Source organism: Nicotiana attenuata, unplaced genomic scaffold (assembly GCF_001879085.1).
Source record: "Nicotiana attenuata strain UT unplaced genomic scaffold, NIATTr2, whole genome shotgun sequence".
NCBI classification, from domain to species: Eukaryota; Viridiplantae; Streptophyta; class Magnoliopsida; order Solanales; family Solanaceae; genus Nicotiana; species Nicotiana attenuata.
Window position 1 is genome coordinate 46761 of NW_017670982.1, and position 12286 is coordinate 59046.

Below are 12286 nucleotides of genomic sequence, written 5' to 3' on the forward strand. Positions count from 1 at the left end.
AATAGACAAGCTATTAAGAAATGATAGTTTTTTCAACGACGACAGAAACTACTTAAAGAAATTGTCAACAGAGGCGGATCAAGATTTAGATTTTATGGGTTCAATTTTTAAGGTTTTTAGCGTATTTAAAGTACTGGGTGCCAAACTCTACATCCGCCCCTGACTGTCAATGCCACAAATATCTCAAAAACAGTACTAGTATTAATTAACCCTTGAAGAAGCATCCGCATGAATGCAGGCAGTCATGCATGCAAGGGTAAATAGTTGATTCCAAGTGTTATACAGTACAATTTGGAAAGGAAAATAGATATTTTGCTCCTTAAACTTGTGTTCTGAAACTTCTTACACATCTAAACTTGGCGGATGTCTCCTTAATCCCCTGATCTTATTTGAAGTGAACCTAATCCTGACATTTAGTTTCTAAGAGCAAGATCGATTTTTTTGGCCTTTGGGTTTGGTTTTTTCAATATAAGATGGCTCTTGCTATTTTATTGGTATGGATACTTCATCTGACCAGTCAACAGGAAACATTAGACAAAAGAATAGCAGAATCATAAACAACAAAAAAATAAATCAGAACTTAATTTTGGATTTGCAGAGAGAACTTGCATTCTGGAATTTGGTGAAAACTGAGATGTCGCATGTGCTAACAGTTGTGGCTTTGAGCTTCAAAACTTTCCACACAGTGGCTTTCCCATGTAAAGTTGTGGATGAAGTAAAATTCAAGCAACCAGAAAATAAATCTCCTAAGAAATCAGGATTCTTAGAGAAGCCGTCCGAATTAATTAGCACAGTTGTGTTGACATCATGATCTTTTCTAGCTGGGATGGTGTCTGCTTCGATTGGTGCTTCAGCTGCTGGATCGTTGCGATAAGTCACATAAGCTCTGCTGCTCTCATACTTGAAGCTTCCATAATTCCTGTTATGGATAGTGAGAATTAGGCCAATTGTTATGTTGAGATGAAATGCTGGAAATGGCTCAAATCTAATGGACTCTAATGTGACAGACTGAATTGTGACTTTTGGATCTTTTGGCTTAAGGATTGTGAAATATAGGACAATACCAACGACTAGAAGAATAATTAGGAGAATTGCTGTAATGCCACAACCTATTTTGAGGGCCTTTTTTATCTTTAGTGTGCAGCATCCCATGGTTCAATTTCTTCAGATATGCTGAGAAGAACTAAGGGGAGGTTTTGAAGGTATTTACACCATGAGTGTTGTTGATTGAACATTGAGAAAACACCAGTCGGAGATTATTCCTAGGTGGTTTCGGATTAACCAAGGATTAGGAATTTCAATACTTTCTGTTAAAAGTTTTCTGAGATACTTTTGGCTTGTATCTGATTTGTCATTGAGAAGGAGATGATAACAATAGAAGAAGAGTTGTTTGGTTGAGATTGTACACTAATAATCCACATGTATTTTTAACTTCTTGTTTCCATCTATTTGCATTGTACATGGTCTACTTATCAAAGCTTAACGTCGTAATTAATATTCTCATGGCACTCAAACCTTCGATTGATGCTCCTTTTATTTCAGAAACTCAAGTCATTCTTGCTGGTCAAACATCTGTGCCTTTTAGGCCCATATATCAACTATCTAAATCATAAAGAAGACAGCTCAATTAGGTCTGAAAATCTGATGTACTATAAGCACGCTAGACACGTTATAAAGACCATAGAATCACTGGCCGGCATTTACTATCACGAGCAATCTTCAGCTGCAAATGAATACAGAAACGCTTTGCCTTGATACCAATTGTTCGCCAATGGCAGCCCAAATAACCAGACTTTTTAACTGGTAATCAGAAGAAACCTTTCTTCTTTTAGCAATACTAGAATATTGTTGGCGTGTTTTTCTGAGGCTCAGGTAGCCTAACATAAACACAGGCTGTAATGAGCACTAGAAACCTTAAAGAGTAAAAGAATGAAATATGAGTGCTGAATAATGGAAGCCTAGTCCATCTACAGGTGTCAACGTCGTTGAAGCCTTAACTGCATATCTCTGGCAACAGAAGGGAGCCATCTCTCCCCCCTAATTCCTTTTAGTGCTGCAACTCTTTCTTCCTCTCTTTTAGCAGCAGCTTTAACTGCTGCTTCTCTTGCTTCTAGTCTAGCCAATGATTTCTGGCAAGCATTTTTTGATGCAGCTAAAATATCCATCCCATCAACAGCAACGGACTTGATTTGGTATTTAAACTGTGGCAATAATAATGGGGCAAGTGAGAAGATAAAATAACAAAGTACTGCAGGTGGAAAGAGAATTCAAAATAAAAGTTTTGACGAACTATGAATCAGAACAAGAAGTAGAAAAGACAAACCTCTTTTGACTTCTCCTCAGTTCCCTTCCCAGGATGAATTCTTGGTTTCTTCCTGGGTTGTTGGAGTTTATCTAGCAAAAATAAGGGACATCAATGTTTTAGCTTTAGACTCCAGTCTTGCTACTGATATGCACATAATATGCACTCTCTCAATAATATGCAGCTATAGTTGCTTCGTATTAATTTGTGAAGGAAGGAGGGCAAGTAATAGTTAAAAACCACCTCATTCACCTAGTTTCTCCCTCCTGTAAGTCATTGAGGAAAGAATCCTTTCTGCAGCGGATTCCGTCCAAATACAGTTAGTTCTCCACGCCCATCCTTCCCGTGCCCCCTTATCAAAAATAAAATCAGAAAAGGGAGAAATCCAAGTTTATGTCCACATATCTAGTGTTCACCCCACTATATGCCTAATACTTTTGCCCTTACTAAGTCAGCTTTATATGCAAGTTTCATCAATTCCTTTCAATGACATAATTGACCTTCTCCGTCAAGCAGTGACGATCAAAAAGATTAATTCCAAGCATATTAGTGTACTAAGTAGAGTGGAATGCACAAAACACCCCCCCCCCCCCTCCTCCCCAAACTTCCGTATTTTGGTAACTTGGCTCCTAAAAACAAATTTCTGATGGAATTTAAGATTTAACTGCGGCAACATATAAGGGTAGTAATTCAGCAGATTATTCCTTTTGTTGGAAAACAAAAACGCGTAAAACTATTATCAATTATTTGAGTAATTGTCAAGCAGGCCCAACCTCCTTTCTTGGTGTTGGTAAAAATATTGTCTGCCAGCCACATTGTATATACTTTTGACACCGACTTGGTATTCATTAGTCACAGTATTTTGATTTATTAAGAATAAATGAATAGGTAAACAATATGCCTGTACACTGTAGCACGGCTTTTCCATTATGCATCTAATAAATTTTTATCATACAAGTGGAAGCAAGTTAACATAATAACAACCTTAGCCTTCTAATTCTACTAAATACGGCGTCAGTGATTCTTTTTTAATCCAGTCAAATTTGGAATTTAAGCATGTTGAAAACCAACAAACACATTTAGCAGCACAGGGATGTAACAACCGCCAGATTACTTGCTTGAGATTTTCTTTTCTTTTACCTGTGTGATCAAACACAATCCCAAGTGGAGCACGCTTGAACAATCGGATTCCGCCTCCATTCGTCGAGGGAGCTTCCTGCGAAGCACCACGATCATTGTCTCTCACTATTTCTATAGTCTTGTCTAAGATGTCTTCCAAAGTCTTCTGGGCCTGTTAATGTTCATTGAATTTGATTCATCAAGCAATGACCGTAGAAGCAAAAATATGTTAGACTAAAAAGTGGTTGAAGGCCCTTAGGGAAAATTACTATAATGGTGCACCATGAAAGACATTTATTTTCAAAACATCATTAGTTTTAATTTTCATATTAAAAGCTAACATTGAAGAAAACTAAAGTATTTCCCGATCCCCCTGTCATTTATTTGTTTTTGCTTTTTTTCACTCGGAGGTGGTTCCAAATTTTTAAGTCAGTGGCTAAGGAGTATCACTGTACCACAATATGATCGGACTCAGTACATACTACATAGATATAGTTCTGAATTTTTTTTATCCAACCTTGTATACTTTTTAAATGAAAGGGACCGCAATTATCAAAAAGAGGGGATATCTAGAATAACATCATTGGAGCATTAGCTGGTTCAGTTAACAAGGGTTACAATGAATAATCTTCAGGTAAGCAAATGAGAAAGAAAAAGGGCAAAAGTACCTTTATTTGATAATGTTTGAGGTTCTGGGGTCGTTTAGTATCTACTTCATCTCCGTTAGTAGCAGCGGATGAGGAATGAGGTTTGGCGGTAGTTTTGCTAAATGTAGTTGTGGAAGCCACAGAATCTATGGCAGCTCTCCAATCAGCATCTCCGTCCTCTTCACTGCTGCTCGTGCTATTGCTCCGATCACCACCCATCGTCGTTGATTGCTGAGTAATTTTCAGGGTTTCCGGCGACACCAACTTTGGACGGCGAACTAGTACTGCGCCAAAAGCCTGTAATGTATTGGGGCTGATTTAAGCAGATGTCCCCTTTTTATGTTACTGTTTAGATTTTATCCTATTTTAAAAAAGACATATAAATATAACTTTGAAAAATTACTTCCTTTCGGATAATGTTTGGTCATATAATTTTTAATTTACTTAAAATATAATTGTGATCTAACATTTTTGTAACTTATAAAATTTTTAGATCATGGTCTAATATTTTTTTTATAATTTTTATTTTGTTCAAAAAGATCTTTAGATGGTAGTATAAAAAATTCGTCAATTGCAAGAGAAATAAAAAATAGGTCATTTATTAAGAGTCAATTAGCAAAATTTCAGGAATCAAAATTAACGAAGTTTTAAAATTTAACATTCTTAGAATCAACTTTTTTCTTGGTGAAAGAAAGATTTTATTCATCACCAAACAAAACATATACATCAGCTATAGCCAAAGAGCAGAAAATAACAGCATTCATAAGACATCTCCAACAAAATTAAAATTCTACTACTTATTTACATGCCTATATTGTTCTAGTTATAAAAAAATTCTCAGCCATATCCTATCATCCTCCTTCTTCCTTCGATTCAGGCAATCTCTCATCCGATGTATGCATTCTTCCTTCACTTGCTTGCATAAGCTCTGTGGCTTTGGGACTTTGCTTTGCTACAATGCTTCATTCCTTCCCTTCCATATGCCATATGTCAGTGCAGACATGACGGCGAGGACAAAGTTTTTCCTTAGCCGCCCTTTTACAATTCTTGTGATTCTTTTCCAAAGACCTTCCAGCTCCATGTTCTGCACTCCTATCCTTAGTCATTGTAATATCTCAATAATACATGCTTTATAGAAATGGCACTCAAAAAATAAGTGAGATATGGTCTTTGTTGCTTGACCACATATCACACATAGGCTGTCTGGCTTATTCCTATTCGTGCAAGCCTGTCTTTTGTTTGTAGCCTACCATGTATGGTTAGCCAACATATAAAGCTATACTTAGGTATATTTAAGCTATTCCACACCTAAGTTCGATGTTTCCATAGTACTTGGCTTCCCCTTATCCATTCATATCCACTTTTTATTGTGTATTTTCCACCTTGAGAGATCCAGTGGTTATTCACATATCCCCTTGCCATTTTGTCTTTGATATGACATATCTTCTTAAAATACCAGTTGTTGTCCTGAGGTACTTCGTAGTCCCGCCAATCTTCTTCTTTTATATACAGGTGATTAACCCACATTACCCATAGATTATCTGCTTTCTAGGCTATATTCCTTACATTAGCAGCATCATTCCAGCTCACACATTTGGTAACTCCTAGCCTTCCTTCCTTCTTAGGTCTACACACCAGGTCCCAAGCTATCATTGGTACCATGTTTGTGTCCACCCTCCCATCCCAGAGGTAATTCGTACATATAGAAGTTATTCTTTTCAAGACTGCTCTAGGTAGCATAAAGATATATGCCCAATAGACATATGTGTGCATTAATACTGAATTTATTAGTTGTATTCTTGTTGATACCCAATTTTTTTCTATGTCTTTTTTTTATACTGAAATACTTTCAAAATAGCATGTATATGCATATATAAGCATGCCCAAGAGTTTTGGTATTTTTCCCTAATTTTAAGATTTTTAAAATCAATTTATTATCTATTTTATCAGTACAAAATCCAGTAATTGCTCTCAAATTATCATTCTTGTGAATAATTTATTTCCATTCTCATGTTTACACCAAAGTATAATTAAGGTGATTTTTGCATATTTTGATAAATTTATTTGGTATTTTTAAAGCTAAATTGCATATAATTGCAATTATAGCCTATTTTATGATTAACAACATTTTACAATTATAAAGTCATTTCCAGTGTTTTTAGATCAATATTTATATATTATTAATTAGTTCAGTGCTTTTAATTTGTTTTAAAATCATTTTAACTGTTTTTATAAAATAAAAAGGGGGGAAATTGGCTATTTAACACATAGCCCATTTCTATTTCAATTGTAGCCTCAATTTGACCCCCAATTCTGCCCAAATCAAAATAACCCAGCTTCAAATTTTAACCCAAACCCCACGAACCGTTTTCAGACCTGCCCAGCTTCTTTTTTAATCCTGGCCGTTGATCATTTTGATCAACGGACATGATCCGTTCTTTCCTTTTTTAATTCCCATACCCCCCCTAACCCTAATTCACTCTATCAGATGTGCCGCCTTTGAACTCTCTTCACCTCCCAGATCCTCTCTAGCCCTCTCCGGAACCCTAGCCCTATCCCACCTACTTCCGTCCTATTTCCATCGGAATCCATGGCATTCTTGGCCAGAGGTGGCCTGTACTCACTCTCCTTCACCATTAAACCTAAGCTGACCAAAGCTCGAAGGCCGACTTCCATGGCTTCCTTTAGATCTGTCTCAGATCTGCAAGATCTATGGCCTCTCCGGCCATTTCCGGCGTGTTCAAAGCAATATGAGTCTCTTCGACTCAGGATCCGACTTTCCTCAAGACCTTCTCATTCTAGGGTCTTCTCTGCCATTTTTAAGCCTTCTAAGGTTCTATACTTGCTCATTTTTTTAGATCTATACCATGTTTGGTCTTTACTTGACGTTTTAAGGCTTTTCCCAAATTTTCCTTTTTAAAATTGTTCAAGTTCGATTTTTAGGGTTTCTGGAAAAAGTTTCTTTAAATGTGTTCTGACTCTTTTGCTCTCTCTTTATGTGTGCTTATACCCGTATGTTCTGACTCTTTTGCTCTCTCTTTATGTGTGCTTATACCCGTATGTTCTTCCTCTTACTGTTTGCTCTTTTGTTTTTTTTCCGATTGTGCAAGACTTTTTCTGTTCACATGTTAACTCGGTTTGTTGTTCATCATTTTTTGCTATATGTGCTTAAGTCCGAGCTCTTTGACTTTGTTTCACCTTACCGAGTTTTGTTGAATGTTCCTGTTGAACACGTTTTTACCTACTTTGTTTAAAACTTCTGAAACTTGTTTGGATTCCAAGTTTTTCCTCAAGCATGACTTTGAATCATATGTTTGACTCTCAATGATCTTGATTTCTCACATCTTCCTCTGATTCTATTTGAAACCCTAAGGATTTGGGGATTTTCTCCGATAAGTGGCACTAGGGTTTCGCTTTGGGACCCTAGATTTCCAGACTCGCTGTGAGTCTGTATTTGAAACTCGAAATCCTGTTTGCTTGTGACTCTGGAACTTTCATTGTTAGACTCTTTCTTTGCTTAAGCTGTATGCTTTTTATATGAGAAAAAAAACTCCTCTTTCTAAAAGGTTTCACCAGCTAAGTGATTGATTTCGAAATCCCTTTAATAAGGCTAATGATTCCTTACTGATTTCTTGCGATTGAACCTCCTTATTTTGATTCTTTTGTGTAAAAACCTATGCTTGTGATGTTTTCCTTAAATACATGACCTTCTGTAATTCTGCACCAATCTTTGAATTATTTCTATACTTATATGACTCTTTCCTTAATTACTTGGGATTCCCTGTGATCACAATTGGATCCGGGATCCCCTGGAGTAATTTTCGAACTGATGCCCTATTTTACTTTAATAAACACACTACTATTCCAACCTTTCCTTAATTACTCACTATGTATTTGGTCTTGTTTATGCACTATGTGGTTTCCTTGCCCTTACCAGCCTTATTAAACTGATTTTCTTCCTTATTCTGCCTAGACTAGCCATTTCAACTAGACTCCTCAATTAAAGGAGTCCAGTTGTCTTAATTGATACTAATTGATTGTTACTTCCATGTTTGTGCACTCTTTGCCTATGTATTGCCTGTTTTTCAAAACTATATAAAGACTAGTCTTCCCTCTTTACAAAGACACCAACACATTGCATATCACCAACATACACACTGAAATACACGAGCAAAAACGCTTCTACTTACTTTCCTTCTTGCAATACTATTTGGAATTCTGCTTTGCTTGAGATTTTGGAACTATTGTTTGCAATTTGGCTCTCTCAATGCTACTATTTTCTTACTTGTTTTCTTTTGAAACTGGTATGTCTTTTATTTAAACTTTCTACTTCACCACTATGTGTTTACTCTATAGCTTCAGTCTTTGTTTGCTTTACTGTTCATGTTCTGTAACTTATGCTAAATATTTTTCCTTCTTTGCTTCTGTTCTAGTGTGAATCCTTACCTCTATTCCCTTCTATGTGCTTGAGTTAAGGTCTTGGCCTGGCAGTATCCTAATTACTGCTCAGGCCATAACCTGATCCACAATGGATCCTAACTGTTAAGTTTGGCTAACAGGCTAGTCAGGGGTGTGCTAGTATCCCAATTGCTGGGCATGACCACCAGCCTGCCATGGCTCTCCCTGATTCCCCCCTATGCACTTACACTCACTCTTAGACTCTAAGTTCTGCCCCCCTCCTATGAGCCTTGTCTTGGGACCTTGAGTTCCCTCTGAACTTGGACATCTGAGGGCTGGCATTTCCACACTGCACTATGTTCTTAATTCTGCAATGTTTTGGGGTGTAAGCACTGCCCAGAGCCCTTTGAGACTCTTGGAAACTTTGACACACTCCAAATATGAGAAAGTCTTTTGGAAATCTGATCCTGGAAGTTGGTTTATCTCATATTGTTGGACCTTGAAGTCTAAATTAGGCTGTTTGGATGTAGCTGGAGCTTCTGATGTAATTTTACTTTTCTTTCTGATTCATTTGGGTCTGTAATAACTTGTAATAATAATTGGGGATGGCTAGTGGAAAGGGATGGGGATGAATGCATTCGAAGGGTAAAAAACCTGCCTATAGGTCCTTTATAATTTCTGCATTTCTGCACTTAGAAAACTTGCCTATAGGTTATTTATAATTTATGCACTTCTGCATCATAGAACTCATGCCTATAAATCTTTCTGCACTTCTGCATTTTTGCAATTTAGACAACATGTCTATAAGTCTTTTTGCACTTCTGTATTTCTGCATTTTGGAACTCATGCTTATAAGTTCTGCATTTCTGCATTTTAGAGATTATGCCTATAGGTTCTGCATATAAAATCATGATCTTAGGTTTTTTTCTGCACTTCTGCATATACACGCCATTAGGCAAATAATCTTAGGCTTAATAATAACCAATTCATTCTAGATACCATGCCTATAGGACTCTTGCATTTATGTAACTGTTTTAAAACTGATGACGCTTAGAGATCATGCCTATAGGAGCAAATCAACTGAATCAGCTTCGTTTTGAATCTAGAATCAGTCATAAGTCTGCAGATCTTTGTTGATAAAACCAGCAAACTTTTCCTTAAAATCAATACGCTCTATTAGATGTCATGCCTATAGGCCTCACTTAGGCAAACTATTAGGTAATTAAGTAACTGTGTCAGTCTTTGATAACTACATCCAGACAAGGCTAATTCGGACTCCTCATCTGAGAAATATGTGATGAATCAGCCTATCCTACGCCTTAATTTAATTTAGACCAAACCAGTATTTGAATTCATGCTATATTTGCTCTTCTAAGTGAGGAGGCCGGTATGAGCCTTAACTGCTATTTGTTCTCCCTTTAACTGCTATTTGTTATTGCTTGTCGCCTAGATTTTTATCCTTTTGAAACTCTAAAAAAGCCCCAACTCCCTCCCCTTTAGGATTAGTAGTCTCAATGCCTCCGGGACTGATAGGATTGGGATGGGTAATAGCATGCAGTAAGTAACCATACCATTCCGCGCTTTAATACCTTAACGGGGTGGGAAGGGTAGATATGGAGATGATGACCGATGCGCTAATATCTCATGTAGCCCCTCTTGTGAGGAGTGATTACTGGGTATTGCATTGACGTGATCCATATTGATCATAAACCTAGGACTCCCCTCCCCTTTACTTGCTTTTATCTACTTTCTTTAGAATTGTTTAAATCTTTCATAAATTTCTGCCCCCTTTACTTTCCTCAAAGTTTCAACTTATTTGCAATATTATATGCAAACCCCTTCTATTTGTGCCCTTAATTGCTTACTTGATTATGTGAAGTCACAATTATAACATGGCCGGGAACCACACTAGTGGATCTTGAGGGGTGCCTAACACCTTCCCCTGGAGATAATTTCTAGCCCTTACCCAAACTCTGGTTCTTCAAACTCAAATCCCTTTTCTCCTAATGCACTTTAATCATTAGGTGACGAATCTCCAATTCTAAAACCCAATTCCCAAAAGGGAACGAGTTGTCCTCCCAAATGTCACAAACCCGATTTCGCGAGAAAAAGGGTGCATCGACAGCATGGCGACTCTGCTGGGGAATTCTTTAAGGCTTTTACCATTTCATGCTATTTGTGACTTCATGCTTCTTTACATGTCTTTACTTGTTTTTACGTATTATTCTTTCTTCTATTGCGAAACTAACTTGATTCTTTGTTTCTTTTCTTTAATGCTTTCTTTTACCACTTTCTTTCAATACTGTTGTAATTACGAGCAATTATTGTAACCGTTATTTTATGAACGTGAAAGTACATGACAATTTGTTAATTATTGTATTGCATTTTTTTCGACATCATATTCCACTCTTGCCAAACAAAAGACCATAGCAACGCTTATAATGAGTGGTTGCGCTCTTCCGATATTATCACCCCCTAAATTTGGCAAAGGCATATTTGCGGTAAAACTAGTCGATCAATGGTGTAGTCGACGGTTCCGCGCCTTTCCCTGTTGAGTTGTCCGCTCAAGGGTACCTTGTCTAATACCCCATAGAAACCTTACTCTGTTTAACTGTGCATGCATCATGGTCAAACCTAGCCAAGTCAGTTATGTTGTCCACATAATGACTCTTTAAGATAGCCTTGTCCAAAGTCCACTGGGTTTCCTTGAAACCCAAACGGACACTACCACGTTTTGTGCATTTATTTGGAGAACTAAATGCTTTTTATGCTAATTGTTTATATTTAATAGTCGAGTCTGGTGGGGGTAAGGGTCTAACATCTTCGTCTTGCAAAAAATGAGGCACGAGGTCCCCAGATTCGGCATGGTCACCAACATCCACCCAAAATTGCTAAGCTGGTGGGAGGATCTTCACTCTAATGATCAGATTTTGTCCGAAAATATTTGGGAAACATACTTTCTCTCCTGGAAATCCAACCCAACAACAAGATCATCCAGAGCTTACTTGCTACTAGGACTGCACGAGCTAGGAGAACTGTACGAGGGATCCAACAATACCGAGTCTGGGAAAGGTCCTTCTGGGACCAAGTAGGATAGGAGTTTTTCTTTTCGCTCTATCAAATGTAATAAGGCCTATGGCCACCAGTGACACTTTTATTTCCTGTTATTTAGTGTCGTTTTGGGATTCGTCTTATTTTTTATCAATAAAATGAGGCATTTAGCATTCTAAGTTCTCCAAATCTACTTGTCGCTAGGCCTACCTCGGGCACAACGAGGCTCCCAATTTAGGACACGATTTATATTCTTACACTATGTGTTTAAATATTGCAACGTTTTCTTCTCACGATCCACACTAACTTGTTACCTTTTTTTTGTTTTTACTTTTTGTTTTATTCCCCTTCCCCGAAGGTTAGTTCGTGCACTCTGGCATCATCTTCTTACTCCACAAGATCCAAGGGCCCTCCACCTCCTCCTCCTCCGAGTCCTATCAGAAACAAGAACAAGGGAAAAATGGAAGACTTGAGCAATATCAGGAAGGAGAACTCAGTTGAAAGGGTAGAGGTTCCCCAGGGTATTTAGGTTTCCAAGGAAAGTGCCTACCAGCTCGAACAAAAGTTATTGAAATTCCAGGAAGAACTGGACCAAGTTCGGAATCTGGTAAGCTTGTCATTTTCCCTCACTACCCCGGATGTCAACTTCCCCAACACTCAAAATCCCATACCACCACAAAACATCCCGAAACCACAAAACCAATCCGCTCATCACCACCACTGCAACACATGCCACACTTCAAGCAACACCCCACTGCTTAATCCCTAA

At 37.7% G+C, this 12286-nt stretch overlaps 3 protein-coding genes across 3 annotated transcripts in view; 1 reads left to right on the top strand and 2 right to left on the bottom strand.

Moving 5' to 3' along the window:
- LOC109245006 (adenylyl-sulfate kinase 3-like) overlaps positions 1-1407 on the top strand; it is a 6017-nt gene extending 4610 nt beyond the window's left edge. The window contains exon 8 of the transcript XR_002070767.1: positions 599-1407. The gene's annotated coding sequence lies outside the window, so the exon portion shown is untranslated. The remainder of the gene's footprint in view (positions 1-598) is intronic.
- LOC109245002 lies at positions 574-1152 on the bottom strand. The gene has a single exon (XM_019412175.1). It carries the CDS (start codon positions 1150-1152, stop codon positions 574-576), a length of 579 nt encoding a protein of 192 aa, XP_019267720.1.
- Positions 1408-1627: 220 nt separating the features above from the next.
- Positions 1628-4419, bottom strand: LOC109245007. Its single transcript, XM_019412179.1, has 4 exons — positions 4090-4419; positions 3443-3593; positions 2324-2394; positions 1628-2201 (listed from the first exon to the last, which is right to left on the bottom strand). Exons 1-4 carry the CDS (start codon positions 4285-4287, stop codon positions 1977-1979), a joined length of 645 nt encoding a protein of 214 aa, XP_019267724.1. The 5' UTR covers positions 4288-4419; the 3' UTR covers positions 1628-1976.
- Positions 4420-12286: the final 7867 nt, after the last annotated feature.